Source organism: Neoarius graeffei, chromosome 15 (genome assembly GCF_027579695.1).
Source record: "Neoarius graeffei isolate fNeoGra1 chromosome 15, fNeoGra1.pri, whole genome shotgun sequence".
Taxonomy (NCBI): domain Eukaryota; kingdom Metazoa; phylum Chordata; class Actinopteri; order Siluriformes; family Ariidae; genus Neoarius; species Neoarius graeffei.
Genome location: NC_083583.1, coordinates 36,107,201 through 36,127,538, shown reverse-complemented (window position 1 = coordinate 36,127,538; position 20,338 = coordinate 36,107,201). Strand labels below are relative to the sequence as shown.

At 41.9% G+C, this 20,338-nt stretch overlaps 1 protein-coding gene across 3 annotated transcripts; it reads left to right on the top strand.

Annotated features, from left to right (window-relative positions):
* The first annotated feature begins 3,909 nt into the window (after positions 1-3,909).
* On the top strand, positions 3,910-19,887 carry ifi44g (interferon induced protein 44g). Of its 3 annotated transcripts, none has more exons than XM_060941208.1 (8): positions 3,910-4,210; positions 6,834-6,959; positions 9,787-9,847; positions 9,936-10,134; positions 13,151-13,306; positions 15,049-15,220; positions 17,574-17,674; positions 17,768-19,887. In XM_060941208.1, the coding sequence occupies exons 1-8, from the start codon at positions 4,135-4,137 to the stop codon at positions 17,936-17,938; spliced, it is 1,062 nt and encodes a 353-aa protein (XP_060797191.1). In that variant the 5' UTR covers positions 3,910-4,134; the 3' UTR covers positions 17,939-19,887. The 3 variants fall into 3 exon arrangements, with proteins under 3 accessions (XP_060797191.1, XP_060797190.1, XP_060797189.1); XM_060941207.1 differs by having other exon boundaries at positions 6,822-6,959; XM_060941206.1 differs by having other exon boundaries at positions 3,910-4,228.
* The last annotated feature ends 451 nt before the right edge of the window (positions 19,888-20,338 follow it).

The window sequence follows — 20,338 nt, the reverse complement described above, 5'->3', positions numbered from 1 at the left end:
GAGACAATGCCAGCGTACCTGGATGACCCGTGCGATATCGGAGCGCAGATTAGAGATGGGATTTATGGCTCTTTGATGGGATCCGCATCTTTGTGATCCGTTCTTTGAAAAGAGCCGTTCAAAAGACTGGCTCATTTGGCTCTTTTAAAATATTTATTCAGTTTTAAGAAGACAGCGTCTAAAGAAGCCAGATCCCTCTGCTTAGACAGTGACAATATTTCTGGACATACCTTTTATATAAAGCAACCTAGACTTACATTATTGTAACCCCTAAACACTCATAAATAACCATTAAAAAACAATGAGGGCTTCAATGAATGTCCATGCAGAACGGCTTTTCTGTTAAAAAAAAAAGAACCCACTCAAGAACATAGTTATCAAGAACGCAAGAATATTTTATAGAAAAACACTTCATCTCATCTCATTATCTCTAGCCGCTTTATCCTTCTACAGGGTCGCAGGCAAGCTGGAGCCTATCTCAGCTGACTACGGGCGAAAGGCGGGATACACCCTGGACAAGTCGCCAGTTCATCACAGGGCTGCACATAGACAACCATTCACACTCACGGTCAATTTAGAGTCACCAGTTCACCTAACCTGCATGTCTTTGGACTGTGGGGGAAACCGGAGCACCCGGAGGAAACCCACGCGGACACGGGGAGAACATGCAAACTCCACACAGAAAGGCCCTCGCCGGCCATGGGGCTCGAACCCAGACCTCCTTGCTGTGAGGCGACAGCGCTAACCACTACACCACCGTGCCATCCTAGAAAAACACTTGTTTTACAAAAATATTCAAGTCTGAGATATAAAATAGATACAACTACAATAAATATAACACAAGAACATTTTAGTTTTTTTAGATTATGGCGTGCTCTTTTTCCAATGGTTTAGAGTCTTTTTTTAAGTTTGGGTGCTCTTTAATCCAAGGTATCCACAACCTTTTTTGTGATGGTTTTTGGCTTTGCATGGTTCTATCTGAAAGAAAAGACTTTTATTTTTTTCTCTCTCTCTCTGTACCCTTTGTGCATGTATGTGGGTTGTGTATACTTGCAGTGACTGGAATATATGTGTATTTTTGATGTTTTTGCAATATTTTGAATGATGGCTGTCTTGGATTGGGAGCCGTGTGAGAGGCGGGCCCAAGCCATTGATTGACAGTTTTTGATGGAAAACTTTTTAGTGTTGGGAGCTGTGTGAGGGGCGGGCTTCAGGACTAATTATCCAATTGTCTTCACCTGTCCTTTTCTACATCTTGAACAAAGCTACCTTGTTTCTTTGTGATATTGCCCTGAAGAAGGCACCCATGCCGCTACGCGTGGGCTTCGTTTTTAATTTGTCCATGTAGGACTTGTCTAAAATATTAAAGACATTTTAATCTGGAGTGCCTTAGTCAGAGATTTTTTTCTCTTTTTTGGCTGTGGAACAAGAACATTTTAATAGAAAAAAACTTATATTAAAAATATTGAAATTGTAACAAAAATAGATACAACTAAACAGTCAGATAAATAGATAAAGTTATAACAAGAACACAAGATTATTTTAATAGGAAAAAACAATTAATGCAAAAAATATATTATTAGAAAAATAGATACAACTAGACAAACAGATAAATAAATAAAATACACAAAAATAGAACAAACAAAATGACGATAGAATAAATTAAATGAACGTCCGTGCAAAGTAGTTTTCCCACAATGTTATCATTAATATCACACAACTACATTATAAACTATATACAAAACAATTTGAACTATTAGGCAAACAGATAAAACTTGAATAAATAAAAGGCAAATGCTGTTTAGCCTACTTCTTGTCCTTGGGCAAAAGCTTTTTCATCTGAAACACAGTACAGAAAAAGAACGACACACACACACACTTACCATTATGAATGATGTTTTTATATTTCATTTTCACCTGTTGCCAGGTGCGTTTGGCACTGCTGTTGCCTCTGAAATGTTCACAGGACATACACCAACTTAGTCAAAGGGACTGAACAGTCAGTCATCCTAATTCATGTGACTCTGTGCACATATCAGCTTAAGTAGGCTACTCCATGAATTTACCATACCAAATTTTATTCAGGATTTTTCAGACATTAAACAAGCTATATATGACTGGGGCCACGTCGAAGGACCATTTTCTGTGACTTGTGATTGATCATGAAGCTTTCTCTCATCTGTTCTGGAACATCCCTTACGAAAATCTACCATGGTTTTTATGTAGTGACCATGGTTATACTATGGTTTTTATGTAGTAACCATGATTCTACCATGGTATCTCATGGTTATTCTAAGTACTATGAACCAACCATAGTGTTACTATGGTTCTTCCATGGTAGTAACCATGGTTCTACTATGGTATTTCATGGTGATTCTAAGTACTATGAACCAACCATAGCATTACTGTGGTTTATCCATAGGACTGCAGTAGCTGTGGTAGCATCATAGTTGTATGTGTAATAGGTCATAGTAACTATGAAATTAGTTTAAAAAGGGATAGTATGGTTTTTAAAAGGATGCACTAACTGTAGTATTACCATGCTTTCGTCCAACAGTCAATGCTGTAGAGAAGGATCTCGATTAACAGCCCAGATACATTAACATTTACTTAGAACCTAACAATTTAAGTGAACATTGAGGTAAAATGCATATAGTACATCCTAAACAACAACAAAAACAATAATAATACACTCTAAAAATACTGGGTCAAAAATAACTCAACTTTAACCCAACCACTGGGCTAATATTGCACGAACTCAACACTAGGTTATCTTAGCCCAAACAATTGGGTTGAAACGATTGGGTGCAAAGATTATACCATAGTGAAACCATGGTTAAATCATGGTTAAACCATAGCCATGAACCATGGTCTTCATGGTTACCCAAAAAACCATGGTTAGTTTTCATAGTAGAACCATGGTTAATTTTTGTAAGGGTTTAAAAGGATGCACTAACTGTAGTATTACCATGCTTTCGTCCAACAGTCAATGCTGTAGAGAAGGATCTCGATTAACAGCCCAGATCCATTAACATTTACTTAGAACCTAACAATTTAAGTGAACATTGGTAAAATGCACCATGGTTTTCATGGTTACCCAAAAAACCATGAAAACCATGAATAACTATAAACCATGGTAAAACCATGGTTATTCATAGTAAAACCATGGTTAATTTTCGTAAGGGATGTAGAAGGGAGAATGTACTTGCGCATTTACCCGATCGGCAATTCGTTGCCAACATGCTTGCCGCTCCTTATTGGCAGCTGCTGCGTTAGATTTTGCTCTTAATGTTGTTTTGAACTCCTCGTAGCTTTGCATTATGACAGCGCATTCTTCCTCCGTGAAGTACGGCGACCGTGCCATTGTGAACAGTGGGGATTTGCGCTGATAACCTCCCCTTTAACGTGAACGCGCATTAACCCTGATTAGGTTAAACCAGGTTCAACAAATCAACTTCATAACTGGCGTCGTAGTACCGTTTAACCCCAAACAAGATAACCAGGTTTTGTCAACCCCGGTTTAGCGGGGGAACCCTGGGTTACTTCTGGGTAGGTTAACCTCCGTTCGTAGTCCAGGGCCCAGGTTTGGTCTTTTGTACTCCTGGATGGTTATGGTGTCTTCCCAGGATAGGGTGGATGTGTTTGTGTTGCACCACTCAGGAGTGAGATTTTGGATTTTGACATTTTTGGATTCTTTAAATACCCAGATGTCTTTTTTTCTACAATATTGAATTAATAATAGAAGATGCTGGAGAGGTTTCATCATTTTATCCTTTCACTAATTTGTATTTTACATGAGAGGCAAACTGTAACAGGGAAACTGCCCAATCACAGGCCTCGGGGGCGTGGTTATGTCGGGGGCGGGACACACCTGAATAGTAAACAGACATTTTCAGTTTCGTTTCTTCACTCGAGCTGCGAGACTTTAGTTTCGTTTGTAACCTCTCCGTGCTGGACTTTAACTCGGGGTCGAGTTTTGTACTTTTCTAATTTTCTAATTCTGTCTTTTGTTTTCCTCGCGATCCTAGCTCAATAATAGAGTAGCAATTTCATTTGGTTTTTATTTACTTTACTTTCACGGTTTACACGTTTATTCTTGTGTGATTTCTGGAAGGGTTCCTGTCAGTGTTCATCATGGATGCTTCTTTACCATTCGCCAGCTGTACATCCTTACTGACTCAGACTAAAGAAGCAAACGAGAAGCCACCAGGTGTTTTTAATTTTGAAGGCAGGGTTTTTATTTGTTGTATACTATGTTTAATAATTTTGCCTATTGTTGTTTTCCACTTGGCTTTATCAGTTATATAGATCTGGGCATAATAAGCACCTACAATTGTATATCAAGCATTTCTTCCTATTATGTACAGAGTTTTCTCATCTCATCTCATTATCTCTAGCCGCTTTATCCTGTACAGGGTCGCAGGCAAGCTGGAGCCTATCCCAGCTGACTACGGGCGAAAGGCGGGGTACACCCTGGACAAGTCGCCAGGTCATCACAGGGCTGACACAGAGACACAGACAACCATTCACACTCACATTCACACCTACGGTCAATTTAGAGTCACCAGTTAACCTAACCTGCATGTCTTTGGACTGTGGAGGAAACTCACACAGAAAGGCCATCGCCGGCCACTGGGCTCAAACCCAGGACCTTCTTGCTGTGAGGCGACAGTGCTAACCACTACACCACCATGACGCCCCCAATATGGAACAACGTATCATAAAACTCACACATCACACATCACATTATCTCTAGCCGCTTTATCCTTCTACAGGGTCGCAGGCAAGCTGGAGCCTATCCCAGCTGACTACGGGCGAAAGGCGGGGTACACCCTGGACAAGTCGCCAGGTCATCACAGGGCTGACACATAGACACAGACAACCATTCACACTCACATTCACACCTACGGTCAATTTAGAGTCACCAGTTAACCTAACCTGCATGTCTTTGGACTGTGGAGGAAACTCACACAGAAAGGCCATCGCCGGCCACTGGGCTCAAACCCAGGACCTTCTTGCTGTGAGGCGACAGTGCTAACCACTACACCACCATGACGCCCCCAATATGGAACAACGTATCATAAAACTCATCATTATAAAAAAAAAATCAGTTGTAACTGAGTGATAACTTACCGATATTGAATGCTGATCAAATGTAATTCGACGTTCTGTTAATCCAGTGTACATGTACAAAGTTGTAACAATAAAAATGGTACAAGTCCAAAAAGCCTGGACAACAACCCAACTTGTATACAAGCTATATACAGGTTGACAGTTCAAGTTCACAATTCCTTTTTGTAGTAGTTAATTGTTACAAGCGGCACGATGGTGTAGTGGTTAGCACTGTCGCCTCACAGCAAGAAGGTCCTGGGGTCGAGCCCAGTGGCCGGCGACGGCCTTTCTGTGTGGAGTTTGCATGTTCTCCCCGTGTCTGTGTGGGTTTCCTTTACAGTCCAAAGACATGCAGGTTAGGTTAACTGGTGACTCTAAATTGACCGTGAGTGTGAATGGTTGTCTGTGTCTATGTGTCAGCCCTGTGATGACCTGGCGACTTGTCCAGGGTGTACCCTGCCTCTCTCCCATAGTCAGCTGGGATAGGCTCCAACTTGCCTGCGACTCTGTAGGACAGGATAAGCGGCTACGGATAATGGATGGATTCATTGTTATATTGCAGTTGTTCAAAACAAAAGGACTTTGCTGAGTGAAGTCCTCTTGTAAAAGTCTCCGTTACTTTTCCTCACCTGCAAGTAGAACTTTATATTTCTGATGTTGCTCTCTTTTCCAGTTTTTTGATGCCCATTGGCATGTTTTTCTCTTGTAAATATGCGTGAAGAATATCCAGTGAAGTTTTGTAGCCTATCGGGCATTCAGCGCATCTTTCTATTTAAATCTTACGCTTTGAATGAAGCAAACCTCATGGCCATTTTTGTGAACAAACTGCCAGTCACTCATGAGTGCGGAAGTTTTACGTCTCCAACGTGTGTCTTTACCAGTTTTTCCATATATTTAATGTGGAAGATTAAATGTGTGAAGAATATCCAGGGAAGTTTTTGTAGCCTTTCGAGTGTTCAGCGCATCTTTCTCTTTAAAGCTTCAGCTTTTAATGAAGCAAACCTCGTGGCCATTTTTGTGAACAAACCATCAGTCACTCGCTAGCACGGAAGTTTTACGTCTCCGACGTGTCTCTTTTCCAGTTTTTTTTAATGTCCGTTGATATGTTTTTCTCTTGTAATTATGTGTGAAGACTATATAATGAAGTTTTGGTAGCCTTTCGGGTGTTCAGCGCATCTTTAGTTTCAGTTTATTTATTTAGTTTTTAAACAGAGCACTGAATTAACCCCATCTCTCTCTCCTGGCCGACAAAGAAATGATTGTGCACATGCGCAACAGAAAAGTTTTGTCATTAGATCTTTGTGTGTGATGTCGTGTTGTCTTGACAATATTATAACTATATTGCACGCTCATTCTCCATTGGGGAGAGTGGCGTAATACATGGAGGATAAGTGATATGATAACAATATTGCATGCCATCAATAAACCCACTAGAAGGGAATAGAATATATGTTTTTATTCCATGGAAAACGTGGCCCGAATGTATAGTAATTAATTTTATTGAATGCTATTATGCAGTATGATTATAATAGTAATGCATGACAAAGACAGCAACAGCACTTGGAACAGTTGTAGGTAGCTCCATTTTGTTTTGTGTCTCAATATTTTGATTTAATAACATAATTATAATCTCACTCACTGTGAAATATTTGACAGCATGTTAATCTTTCAGCCAACAGTGTGTATGTTGTGACTTTTTGACAATGTAGTATGTCCAACAGTTAAGAACGATGATAAGCAGATCGGAACACTTTTCAGTTTCGGAAAACCAGCAGATGTTTCATTCCTGGATAAAAATAAAAACAACATTTCCAAAGGCAAAAACAAGGATGCGGTTGTAACCAGAGGTAAGAAATAAAATAGAAAATATTAAATCAGAATAATCATATTATTGTGAACAATAATTTGCTGGCTTCCTCAGTCTTGTTTTCTTTCAAAGGTTTATTTACCATAAGGAATCTTGGCACAAACCATTCAATGCCTCTTCTACTCTAGTAATTTTTCACTGATTACACTTTTTAGTCGTTAAACAATGATACTATAGATTTTACAACCCCGATTCCAAAAAAGTTGGGACAAAGTACAAATTGTAAATAAAAACATAATGCAATAATTTACAAATCTCAAAAACTGATATTGTATTCACAATAGAACATAGACAACATATCAAATGTCGAAAGTGAGACATTTTGAAATTTCATGCCAAATATTGGCTCATTTGAAATTTCATGACCGCAACACATCTCAAAAAAGTTGGGACAGGGGCAATAAGAGGCTGGAAAAGTTAAAGGTACAAAAAAGGAACAGCTGGAGGACCAAATTGCAACTCATTAGGTCAATTGGCAATAGGTCATTAACATGACTGGGTATAAAAAGAGCATCTTGGAGTGGCAGCGGCTCTCAGAAGTAAAGATGGGAAGAGGATCACCAATCCCCCTAATTCTGCGCCGACAAATAGTGGAGCAATATCCGAAAGGAGTTCGACAGTGTAAAATTGCAAAGAGTTTGAACATATCATCATCTACAGTGCATAATATCATCAAAAGATTCAGAGAATCTGGAAGAATCTCTGTGCGTAAGGGTCAAGGCCGTAAAACCATACTGGGTGCCCATGATCTTCGGGCCCTTAGACGGCACTGCATCACATACAGACATGCTTCTGTATTGGAAATCACAAAATGGGCTCAGGAATATTTCCAGAGAACATTATCTGTGAACACAATTCACCATGCCATCCGCCGTTGCCAGCTAAAACTCTATAGTTCAAAGAAGAAGCCGTATCTAAACATGATCCAGAAGCGCAGACGTCTTCTCTGGGCCAAGGCTCATTTAAAACGGACTGTGGCAAAGTGGAAAACTGTTCTGTGGTCAGACGAATTAAAATTTGAAGTTCTTTATGGAAATCAGGGACGCCGTGTCATTCGGACTAAAGAGGAGAAGGACGACCCAAGTTGTTATCAGCGCTCAGTTCAGAAACCTGCATCTCTGATGGTATGGGGTTGCATTAGTGCGTGTGGCATGGGCAGCTTACACATCTGGAAAGACACCATCAATGCTGAAAGGTATATCCAGGTTCTAGAGCAACATATGCTCCCATCCAGATGACGTCTCTTTCAGGGAAGACCTTGCATTTTCCAACATGACAATGCCAAACCACATACTGCATCAATTACAGCATCATGGCTGCGTAGAAGAAGGGTCCGGGTACTGAACTGGCCAGCCTGCAGTCCAGATCTTTCACCCATAGAAAACATTTGGCGGATCATAAAACGGAAGATATGACAAAAAAGACCTAAGACAGTTGAGCAACTAGAATCCTACATTAGACAAGAATGGGTTAACATGCCTATCCCTAAACTTGAGCAACTTGTCTCCTCAGTCCCCAGACGTTTACAGACTGTTGTAAAGAGAAAAGGGGATGTCTCACAGTGGTAAACATGGCCTTGTCCCAACTTTTTTGAGATGTGTTGTTGTCATGAAATTTAAAATCACCTAATTTTTCTCTTTAAATGATACATTTTCTCAGTTTAAACATTTTATATGTCATCTATGTTCTATTCTGAATAAAATAAGGAATTTTGAAACTTGCACATCATTGCATTCCATTTTTATTTACAATTTGTACTTTGTCCCAACTTTTTTGGAATCGGGGTTGTATCTGTTTATAGTTACATTTAATTTTGTGGAATGCCCAAGAAACAAGTTAGTTCCTGTTCTCACTTACATTATAGCAGCTATAAACAACCATCTCCGTGATTACATTTTTGTTTTTGTTTTTTTGTTAAATAACACATTTTTTAAATCCATTTGTTATTAGGCTTTGATTATGTTATGTGAACTGTCCCTGTAAATGAGCTGTTACTCTAAAAATAATATAGTCTTATTAACTTACAGAGAGAAAAAGAGAAGCTGGTGACAGAATGACTATTTATATTTGTTATAATGTCAGGGAGAACAGAAACAACTTGTTTTATGGACTGTGCTGGAATTGTGCTGGAACACAATCTTCTTATTTCTAGCCCAGAACCTTAACCACTTAGCCGCCACTGCCTCTTTTGGTATATTTTAAATGTAATTATAAACATAAAAAGTACAACTTGTCATTCTTTAATTAAAAAAAAAATTGTTGGCAGGGCGGCACGGTGGTGTAGTGGTTAGCGCTGTCGCCTCACAGCAAAAAGGTCCGGGTTCGAGCCCCGTGGCCGGCAAGGGCCTTTCTGTGTGGAGTTTGTATGTTGTCCGCGTGGGTTTCCGCCGGGTGCTCCGGTTTCCCCCACAGCCCAAAGACATGCAGGTTAGGTTAACTGGTGACTCTAAATTGACCGTAGGTGTGAATGTGAGTGTGAATGGTTGTCTGTGTCTATGTGTCGGCCCTGTGATGACCTGGCGACTTGTCCAGGGTGTACCCCGCCTTTCACCCGTAGTCAGCTGGGATAGGCTCCAGCTTACCTGCGACCCTGTAGAACAGGATAAAGTGGCTAGAAATAATGAGATGAGATGAAATTGTTGGCATATTACTGTGGTATAAGAGAACGAAAACATTTTCAGAAGATGCTGTTACAGGAAAATAATCACCACAACAGTAACTTTATCATATTGTTGATTATTTTCCTATAACTCTGTGTCCTGTGATTGTTTGTCCCTTACATACTGTATTACTAACTCACTTTGCAGCTGTGTGGCCAGCTTCACCTCAACTAGAGACTCCATGGAGATCAGTGAACTGGACCTCGAAGTCAGTATTCCAGCAGCTTTACTCCATACTCATGTAAAATACATGTGTACACAGAGTGTTTAAAATGTGTTGTGTATGGTGCAAAAAGATCCAGGGAAGAACTGATGGAAAAGGTTGAGTCATACAGACCGGCCTGCACGGCTGTGTCTGAGGCCAGAGTCCTGCTTCTGGGTCCTGTTGGTGCAGGGAAGTCCAGTTTCATTAGTTCTGTGCAGTCAGTCTTTTCTGGACGCGTCCTGAACCGGGCTATGGTGGGCTCATCTACTTCCACAAGCTTCACAAAAAAGGTAAAGAAGACAAGAAAGAAATGGTCTGTAGCATGGAAGTTTGTTTATTAGAGCTAATCTGAAACAGTGACCAGAAAAAAAAGTACAGACAAGAACACTCTTTAATATATATTTTATTATAATTTGAAAACATGTTTTTAAACATATACAATACCAGTCAAGAGCTTGGACACACCATCTAATTCCATGTTTTTTTTCTTTATTTTTAATAATTAAAGTAATGATGGATGTCGTTTCTCTTTACTTAGTTGAGCGGTTCTTGACATAATATGGATGACTACAGTTGTGGAATAGAGCTATTTACTGTATTTTTATTATTTACTATTTACTGTTTGGGGCGGCACGGTGGTGTAGTGGTTAGCGCTGTCGCCTCACAGCAAGAAGGTCCGGGTTCGAGCCCCGTGGCCGGTGAGGGCCTTTCTGTGTGGAGTTTGCATGTTCTCCCCGTGTCCGCGTGGGTTTCCTCCAGGTGCTCCGGTTTCCCCCACAGTCCAAAGACATGCAGGTTAGGTTAACTGGTGACTCTAAATTGAGCGTAGGTGTGAATGTGAGTGTGAATGGTTGTCTGTGTCTATGTGTCAGCCCTGTGATGACCTGGCGACTTGTCCAGGGTGTACCCCGCCTTTCGCCCGTAGTCAGCTGGGATAGGCTCCAGCTTGCCTGCGACCCTGTAGAACAGGATAAAGCGGCTACAGATAATGAGATGAGATTTACTGTTTGATCTCAAATGCATTAAGAAGGCGAGAAATTGCACTAATTAACTTTTGACGAGGCATAGCTGTTCACTGAAAAGCGTTCCAGGTGACTCCCTCATGAAGCTGGTTAAGATAATGCCAATAGCATGTAAAGCGTCATCAAGGTAAATGGTGGCTACTTTGAAGAATCTAAAATATTAAATCTGAAATATTTTGTTTTTTTAACACTTTATTGTTTATCACATGGGCAGCGCGGTGGTGTAGTGGTTAGCGCTGTCGCCTCACAGCAAGAAGGTCTGGGTTCGAGCCCCGTGGCCGATGAGGGCCTTTCTGTGTGGAGTTTGCATGTTCTCCTCGTGTCCGCGTGGGTTTCCTCTGGGTGCTCCGGTTTCCCCCACAGTCCAAAGACATGCAGGTTAGGTTAACTGGTGACTCTAAATTGACCGTAGGTGTGAATGTGAGTGTGAATGGTTGTCTGTGTCTATGTGTCAGCCCTGTGATGACCTGGCGACTTGTCCAGGGTGTATCCCGCCTTTCGCCCGTAGTCAGCTGGGATAGGCTCCAGCTTGCCTCCGACCCTGTAGAACAGGATAAAGGGGCTAGAGATGATGAGATGAGATGTTTACCACATAATTCCATATATGTTCCATATATTATTTCATAGTTTGGATGTCTTCACTATTGTTCTACAGTGTAGATATTGTGAAAACCAAGCTCAGAACAAGAGGATGCAAGTGCAGTTGCGATGGGTTTTAATGAACCTTCACACAGGCGGACAAATCCGAAACAGCAGGCAGAAACAAAGACAGTAAACGGGCACAAGCAGAGCGATTTACAAACAGGGTAATCACGGGGCAGCACGGTGGTGTAGTGGTTAGTACGGTTGCCTCACAGCAAGGAGGTTCCGGGTTCGAGCCCGGCGGCCGGGGAGGGCCTTTCTGTGCGGAGTTTGCATGTTCTCCCCATGTCCGCGTGGGTTTCCTCCGGGTGCTCCGGTTTCCCCTACAGTCCAAAGACATGCAGTTAGGTTAATGTGGGGTGGCCTTGGGCTGAAGTGCCCTTGAGCAAGGTACCTAACCCCTGACTGCTCCCCGGGCGCTGTAGTGTGGCTGCCCACTGGTCTGGGTGTGTGTGTGTTCACTGCTTCAGATGGGTTAAATGCAGAGGATGAATTTCACTGTGCTTGAAGTGTGCATGTGACAAATAAAGGTTTCTTCTAATCCAAGAGGTCGAAAACACAAAATAGGCACAGGTCAAACCCAGAGTGCAGGAATAAACAAAACGGCTTGGTACTGCACAGATGAATCAGAACAATACTTTGCAATGTGAGTGTGTGTGCAGAGTCCTACACGCAGGTACACACGGGAGTCAGTGAATGAATGTGCAGGTGATGGAGAACAGGTAATGGATGTGACAGTAGAAAATAGTCAAAATACACAAAAACCCATAAACGAGTCCGTGTGTCCAAACTTTTGATTGCTATTCTATACTGTGTAAGGAATAAGAAATTATTACATGATTTGTTTCCACACCTAAATTGATTTATTTTCCTACAACAGCACAGCTCAGTGTTGTACTCCTCTTATACTACAGCAAATACATCAGCACTATTTTTATTTATTCACGAATGATGTAATTTTTTATGAATTGTTCTCTTCCTCTTATACCACAACAACCTGTCAATGATTACAATTTTCTATTTATTATACAGTGACATGTTTTGTTCTGTCGTGGCAGATCTGCAAAACAAGTTAATTGCTGTTCTCACTTCTGTTATATCAGCTATAAACAGTTGTTCCTTCACTGGCATTGTTTTCTATCTCTTGAACTTAATCTCATCTTTCATTATCTGTAGCCGCTTTATCCTGTTCTACAGGGTCGCAGGCAAGCTGGAGCCTATCCCAGCTGACTACGGGCGAAAGGCGGGGTACACCCTGGACAAGTCGCCAGGTCATCACAGGGCTGACACAGACACAGACAACCATTCACACTCACATTCACACTCACGGTCAGTTTAGAGTCACCAGTTAACCTAACCTGCATGCCTTTGGACTGTGGGGGAAACCGGAGCACCCGGAGGAAACCCACACGGACAACATGCAAACTCCACACAGAAAGGCCCTCGCCAGCCACGGGGCTTGAACCCGGACCTTCTTGCTGTGAGGCGACAGCACTAACCGCTACACCACCGTGCCACCCTTCCTGTTATAGAAAATTAATCAACACCTTCTGACTAATCAGAATCCAGAATTTAACAGCTCTGTGGTGTAACCTATATTTATTGCATGAAAATGGTTAAAAGAAAGTGTCCTTTCTCACAGCTCCAGTCATTCCCCATCAGACGGAGCGGAGCGAGATCAGACCCCACGTCTCTGGTCCTGTGTGATATTATGGGGATTGGAGAAGGAGACTCAACAGGACTGAGTCTTTATGATGCACTGTGTGTTATTAAGGGACATGTGATGGAGGGACATCAGGTATGACTTTTAAACCTGTATAGACTGGGATGTGATGGATATATCAATGTGCTGGTATGCAGCGATCATGGATTCTTCAGTAGTTTATGCTGTTAACACTGTGGAATATATACAGATGATGTAGAAAGATGTTACAAATACAACAGCATTCCCAGTGATGGAGGCGTGGCCTCTGTGTGTAGTTCTTTAAAGGAGGCGTGGCCTTTGTATGTATCAGTCCTAGAGAAGGAAGCATGGCCACTGGTACCCTTTCTCAACCAACAGAGAATGGTTTCTTGAACCGGTTCCATTCAGGATTCTTTGACCATTGGTGTCAGGTAGCGAACCAGCCCCTGTTTTCACCAGTTTTGAGTGGAACTGTTGTAATCAAGGATGCGTCGTAACTTTAGGGCATTGCACAATGCACAACAGAAGTAGACAGTAGTAGCAAGATGGCAGAGCGCATTGATTACCTGTGAGCTTTTGTTCTGTTATTGCAGATATTTGGTGTCTTTCCATTTTTTCTGAAGATGCATCCTCTTCTGTTGCATTCTCCATTGCTGCGCTCTGCTTCCTCTCCAAACTAATGACACACCTACTGATGTCATCACAATTTGTGCTGGAAAAAAACAGCTAAATTTTGGTTCCAGCTGAGAACCAACTTTTCAGGTTCCGAACCAATTTATTTTTGGTCGAAATGCTCTGAACAGTTCAAAATTTGGTGCAGAACAAGAACGGAACCGGTTCCCTGTTGGTCGAGAAGGGGTATCAGTGTGTCAGTCTGCTGAAAGAGTTGTGACCTCTGTGTGTTTCATTTCCAGTAAGAGGTGTGGCCTTAGTGTGTATGTTTCGTTCAAGGACGTGTTCTCTATTTTTCTTAGTCCCAGTTAAGGAGGTGTGGTTTTTGTGTCTGTAAGTTTCAGTGAAGGCTGCAGGTCATTTAATATTATATCCCTCATCAAAAAATTCTCATGCAGGGATTGGCCAAGGATGGCTCACGTGACATAATAGTTCCACCATTGATTAAGCAATGTACCTCGTGACGTCAAAAAAAAAGGCATATAGTGTGAGTCAGTCATGGTATATCCTCGACCTGGATATACCATGAACTGATGTCACAATTTCAAGCTACACGGCCGAGTCGAGTCACAGCTGTGGCTCCGTGAGCATTTCTGTGTGTGTAGATCTACATATCGTGATCGTTGTCAGACATCTAATATTTTTTTTCAGATTTACTTCTAATTCTTTGTAGTTAACACTTTTTTTTAGTTTGGATTTTTTTTTTGATGAGGGATATAAATCTAATATACCATGCATTGAGAGGCTCCGGTAATTCTGGATTCTCTTCGGTGACTGGTATAGTACTGTTTTCTTCTGGCCTGCGCCCCTCACAAAATAGTACAATACCCGTCACCTCAGAGAATCCAGAATTTCAACCGGAGCCTCTCCGTGCATGGTATATTTGATTACTGTGCTGCAACAGTGAGGGTATGGTGCTTTCTGATGAGGCAACGACTTCTGTTTAACAAATAAAATAAGTGAAATAACGCCATTAACAAAAGAGCTTTGTGGACAAACAAACAAACACACATCTCTGTATTTCCAAATATCTTGCTTTTGTATAAATCTCAACTGTATATTAATCGATTCCAGTGGCCTGGCCTGTGTTATTACAGGAATCCTATTTTCCTGAACCAATTCCACATTCCCACACAAAAAGGTAAATCTAGTGTTAGTGTTCATAGTCTTTTTATTGCTCACAGTTCAGTGCAGAAGAGCCGGTCAGATCTGACACTACGGGCTTCACAAAGAAACCGAGCTTCAAAGACAAGATTCACTGTGTGGTGTTTGTGGTGGATGCATCAAAAATCAACACCTACCCCAAAGGACTGAGCACCATGTTCCAGAAGCTCAGAGACAACATCAGCAGCCTGGGTGAGGCTTCCATCACCTACATCAGCAAACATTTGAAAGCGCCAAAATGTTTTACATAAATCTCAGATAGACAAACGTGGTAATAATCCAGACATTTAGTTTTAGAATAGAAAGATTCACTGGTAAACCTGTTTGTGATGTTCCTGCCACAGTGCTGCTGAATGTTTAGTGGTAAGAAGAAGTGGATTAATTTTCTATAAAATTAGAAAATTTGTAGTAGTGCAGCTTGTTCTAATAGCTATTCTATTATAGACATTGTTATATTACTACATTCTACAGTAACAACTCATTCACAGGGACTCGCACGGCAGACGCTCAACATAAATTGATTAAAGGTCCCATGGCATGGTGGTTTGTTGATGCTTTAAACGGGCTCGTGGAGGTTTCTGGATGATATATCCGCAGCCTTTCTCGAAATGAACCCTCGGCATGTAGATATAGCCTCCTGGGAGAAAGCCCCATTTCAGCGCTTTTCCCAGTGCGTCGTTTTGCTAATGAGAAGCAGGAGGCGGGGAAGGGTAGAGGGTGGGGGCGGGTCTTATCATTAATATTCATGACATGTAAACGTGTTACCTCTGATTGGCTAACAGCACTGTGACGCTACCTCCAGTGGGTCAGAACAAGCGGATGTGGGTGTCTTACTATGGCGAGAGAGAAGGAACAAACCGCGAAGGGAAAAATACCGCGCGCTGACGTCATTAAGGTGCGACGCGAGGAAATAAAATAAATTCAACAAATGTTTGGGTTTTTACTGAACAAACAAACAAATAAAATGAACGAGTGACTTAAAAAAAAGAATGTGGGTGTCTTTGCAAAAAACTGTTTTGATTGGCTATTATAACAGAGCATGCTGCATGCTTTTTGGTTTTGTAGCGCAGAGTACCTGGCTAACTGCAGGAAGCGGTTAGCTGCACAGCTAATGTAGCCACTGCAAGGCTAACGCACCGATTTTAAAACAGGGCAAAACATAAGCTCATAAGTTACAGTCAATTTCCAGACTAAACTCAGTTTAACAGAGCATGCTGCATGCTTTTTGGTTTTGTAGCGCAGAGTACCTGGCTAACTGCAGGAAGCGGTTAGCTGCACAGCTAATGTAGCCATTGCAAGACTAACGTGGCACCGATTTTAAAACACGGCAAAACGACCAGTTATACACTTACTTGTTCGGTGTTTGTGGCTGATGCGGCAGGGATGCTTGGTACAGACCCAGGCTTCAGTAACAGTTGATGTGCAAAACCTGCCCTGTACTGTCCCAAGTTGTGGAAACATTCATCAGTAAAATGCTTCCAACAAACATACACCGTCTTAGGTAGACTCGACGGCGTATTATTGAAGTAAATAAAATTAAGCCACTGCGTCTTCAGGGGCTCTCCCGTCGGCAGTAAAAACAGACTCCTTTCTGTGTTGTCACATCCATGTACAGCGCAATTTCCATGTTTCGCTCGCTTAGGTGATGCCATGTTGTTGTGTCCTCTATGGTCTCCTCACTACAACTGGGCGGGCAATCCATACGGTGGGTGGGAATTCAGAGGGGGGGCGTGGGGATCATCTCTCTTGCTGACGTCGGCAAGGGAAGAGCTTCTGAACGCGCCGTTTTGACGCGCCATTCTCAAATGTTGGGCATAGTTTGGTTTACACATTATGAAATTTCTAGCCACTGGGGTGACTTAAGAAGGTCAGAGGAACTCATTTTAACGTTAAAAAACCTCAGAAAGTGAAAATTTCATGCCATGGAACCTTTAAAAGTGTGTTTAGTTTCTGATATTGTGACAGTTTCTGTAAGACGTTTATGTAACATTTACGGAAGGAGTCTCCAGTGCTATCACTTTGTAACAAAAGCTGAAAAACAAGTTAAGATAGGTAAAGCTTTCTGACATCTTCAGGACAGAGGAGTATATGCCTCATGTTCTAGGTAATATAACAAGCTGTGTTTTTTTTTTTGGTCTTAATAACTTGAAGAAAAAAAGAGAGCTGAGGGAACAACTGTTTATATCTGCTACGACTTCAGTGAGAACAGAAACTAGTTTTGCAGACATCCAGCAACAGTGAATTTAACTATAAGTGGAGAAAAATTGTTGTGTTATTCTTTAAAAAAATCAATAGTTAGTAGAGACAAATTGTTGATATAAGAGGAATAAAACATTTTGGGACATGCTGTTTTAGGAAACTAATCAACTTCAGGGTGGTAATTGTAACTCCAGTTTAACACACTTCCCTGCTGCTACTGCGACTGATTATTTATCTCTAAAAGCATGCCCCCAAGTGTTTTAGCCTTTATTTAAAGGAAATCGCATTCCATAAAGGAAATATAAATCCCATTAGCATGCACATAAACAATAACTCTTGATTGCAGGTGTGCACCAGGTGGCACTGCTGACTCATGTGGATGAAGTGTGCACAGAGACTTCGCGAGATGTCAGCAAGGTGTACAGGAGCCACCAAATTCAGCAGCTGGTATGTGCACAATCACAGTATGAGTGTGTGTGTGTGTGTGTGTGTTAACATAATGTATGTTTCATTGTCCCTGCTCTGTGCTGTAATGTGCAGATGGTGAAGACAGGAGCACTTCTTGGAATGGCAACGTCCTACATCATACCTGTGAGAAACTACTCTTCCCAACTTGAGCTTGATGACAACACGGATATCTTACTGCTCAGTGCTGTCGATCACATCCTGCAGTACGCTGATCTGTACTTCCAGGACACCGTTGTGGATTAGAAAGCTCCACTGTAAAAACACAAATTTCAATTCATTAATACAGGGTTGGTCAAAATTATGTTCACACTAATGCAGGGGTGGCCAACCAGTTGGAGACCAAGAGCCACATTTTTTACTGTATTACTGCAAAGAGCCACATCATACACATGGGCACACGAACATCACCCATCCCTTCCTCTCTCTCTCTCACACACACACACACACACACACACACACCTACCTCTGCTCAGCCAGATTAATAGTAAATGTCACACACCAACATATTTACTCCTACAGTACTAAGACCACAGGCTGAGGCCAGTCATTTTTAACAATGAACATTGTGTGCACTTACTATGCATGCAACTTAGTGGGACTCATGGCATTACCAAAAAAAAAGCCACACCATACACATGACCGCACATGAACATCGCCCCCCCCCCCGCTCTCTCTCCCTCACAGACACACACGCTCAAACACGCACCTCTGCTCAGCCAGATTAATAGTAAATGTCACACGCCAACATGAGAGAAATTTACTCCTTCAGTCAGTACTAATACCACAGGCCAGTCATTTACAGCAATCAATATTGTATGCACTTACTATGCATGTTGCTTAGTGGGACTTCTGACATTCCTTGCCTTGAACAATCCTCTTCAAATCTGCCTTGTATTCCGTCGTTGCCACTCGAAGCAGTTCTTTCACATGGGTTTCAGTCAGAACAGAACGACGCTTTGACTTCACGTGTTTCATGGTAGAGAACACAGACTCGCAGACGTATGTTGACCCAAACATTGACTAAGCGCAGCCTGTTTCACATTCGGGTATTTTTCCAATGGCACACTTTTCCAAAACTCAATGGTGCCTTCCCTCAAAACACGTTTCAGTTGGTCTTCCTCACGAAGATCGATCATCTCCAACTCAGCCGCAGCCTCATCTGTGACAAGCGGGGCTTTCAAACAGTCCGTCTCTGCATTGAATGGGTCGACGAGGAACGTAACCTGTGGCCTTTTCAGTTGTATATCACGGAACCGGGTTACAAAGCTTTCGTGCAGGTTTTCAATTAGTGTTGCATATCTGGCTCCTTGCTTATTCAGGGAGGCGGGAAGCTTTGAAATGAGCTAATGACGACTGACATATAAGGCAGAATGGCTTGCCATTACGTTCAACAAAAAAGTATAAACTCTCCCACTCTGTTAAAAATGTCCTATGTTCGTCTTCATATTTTCGTTTTGCTGTGCATTTTTTCATTGCCATTTTGAGAGGCTACTTTACACAAGATACACCTTGCCCAAAAACTTAGCGATTATCTCACGCACATGCGCATTAGACATGACCTGAAAATACCGTAATATACCCAAGCAAAGCGAAGATGCATTTGACGAAAATACCATACTGAACTCAAGCAAAGCGCACACGCACATTAAAAAAAACAAAACACAAACTTCGATATGAACGTAAGAGCCGCATGCGGCTCGCGAGCCGCGGGTTGGCCACCCAAGCACTAATGGATTATTTTTCTCCTGAATGTATGGTGCGCCGTGATTGCTGCTGGCGTAATTGGGCCCTACTTTTTTGACACCCCAACAGTGACGTCAGAAGTCTACTTACAGATGGCGCAGCAGTACGCCATTGATGAACTTCCAGTACAGATCCGATTGGTTTCTACCATTTAAGTGTTAACATAATTTTGACTAACCCTGTATGTCTCTTATTTCCTAATTTTAGTTATCTTTAGTATAGTATAGTATAGTATAGTAATTTGCCCATAGGTGTGAATGAGTGTGTGATTATGTGTGTACTAGACATCCCAACCACTGTGTATTCTTGTCTCACACCCAGTGTTCTCAGGAGAAGCTCCACAGCCAAAAATTACAAAAACCTAGAAATTGAGATGGATAGATATACGGACAGACAGACAAATATATAAATGTGTTGAACAAATAAATAAATGTATATTTTTCCCAAAATGATGTTGAAATATTTTGATTTAGATTACTTTCTAAGCTTGTCATGCTGACCTTCATTGCAATCTAAGACTGACTTTGTAATCAAATTCTGAGCTGGTTTTGATTTTTAAACTGGAAAAAGTGGTGCCGGCAGTATGGTGGTTAGCGCTGTCGCCTCACAGCAAGAAGGTCCGGGTTCGAGCCCCGTGGCCGGCAAGGGCCTTTCTGTGTGGAGTTTGCATGTTCTCCCCGTGTCCGCGTGGGTTTCCTCCGGGTGCTCCAGTTTCCCCCACAGTCCAAAGACATGCAGGTTAGGTTAACTGGTGACTCTAAATTGACTGTAGGTGTGAATGGTTGTCTGTGTTTGTGTCAGCCCTGTGATGACCTGGCGACTTGTCCAGGGTGTACCCCGCCTTTCGCCCGTAGTCAGCTGGGATAGGCTCCAGCTTGCCTGCGACCCTGTAGAACAGGA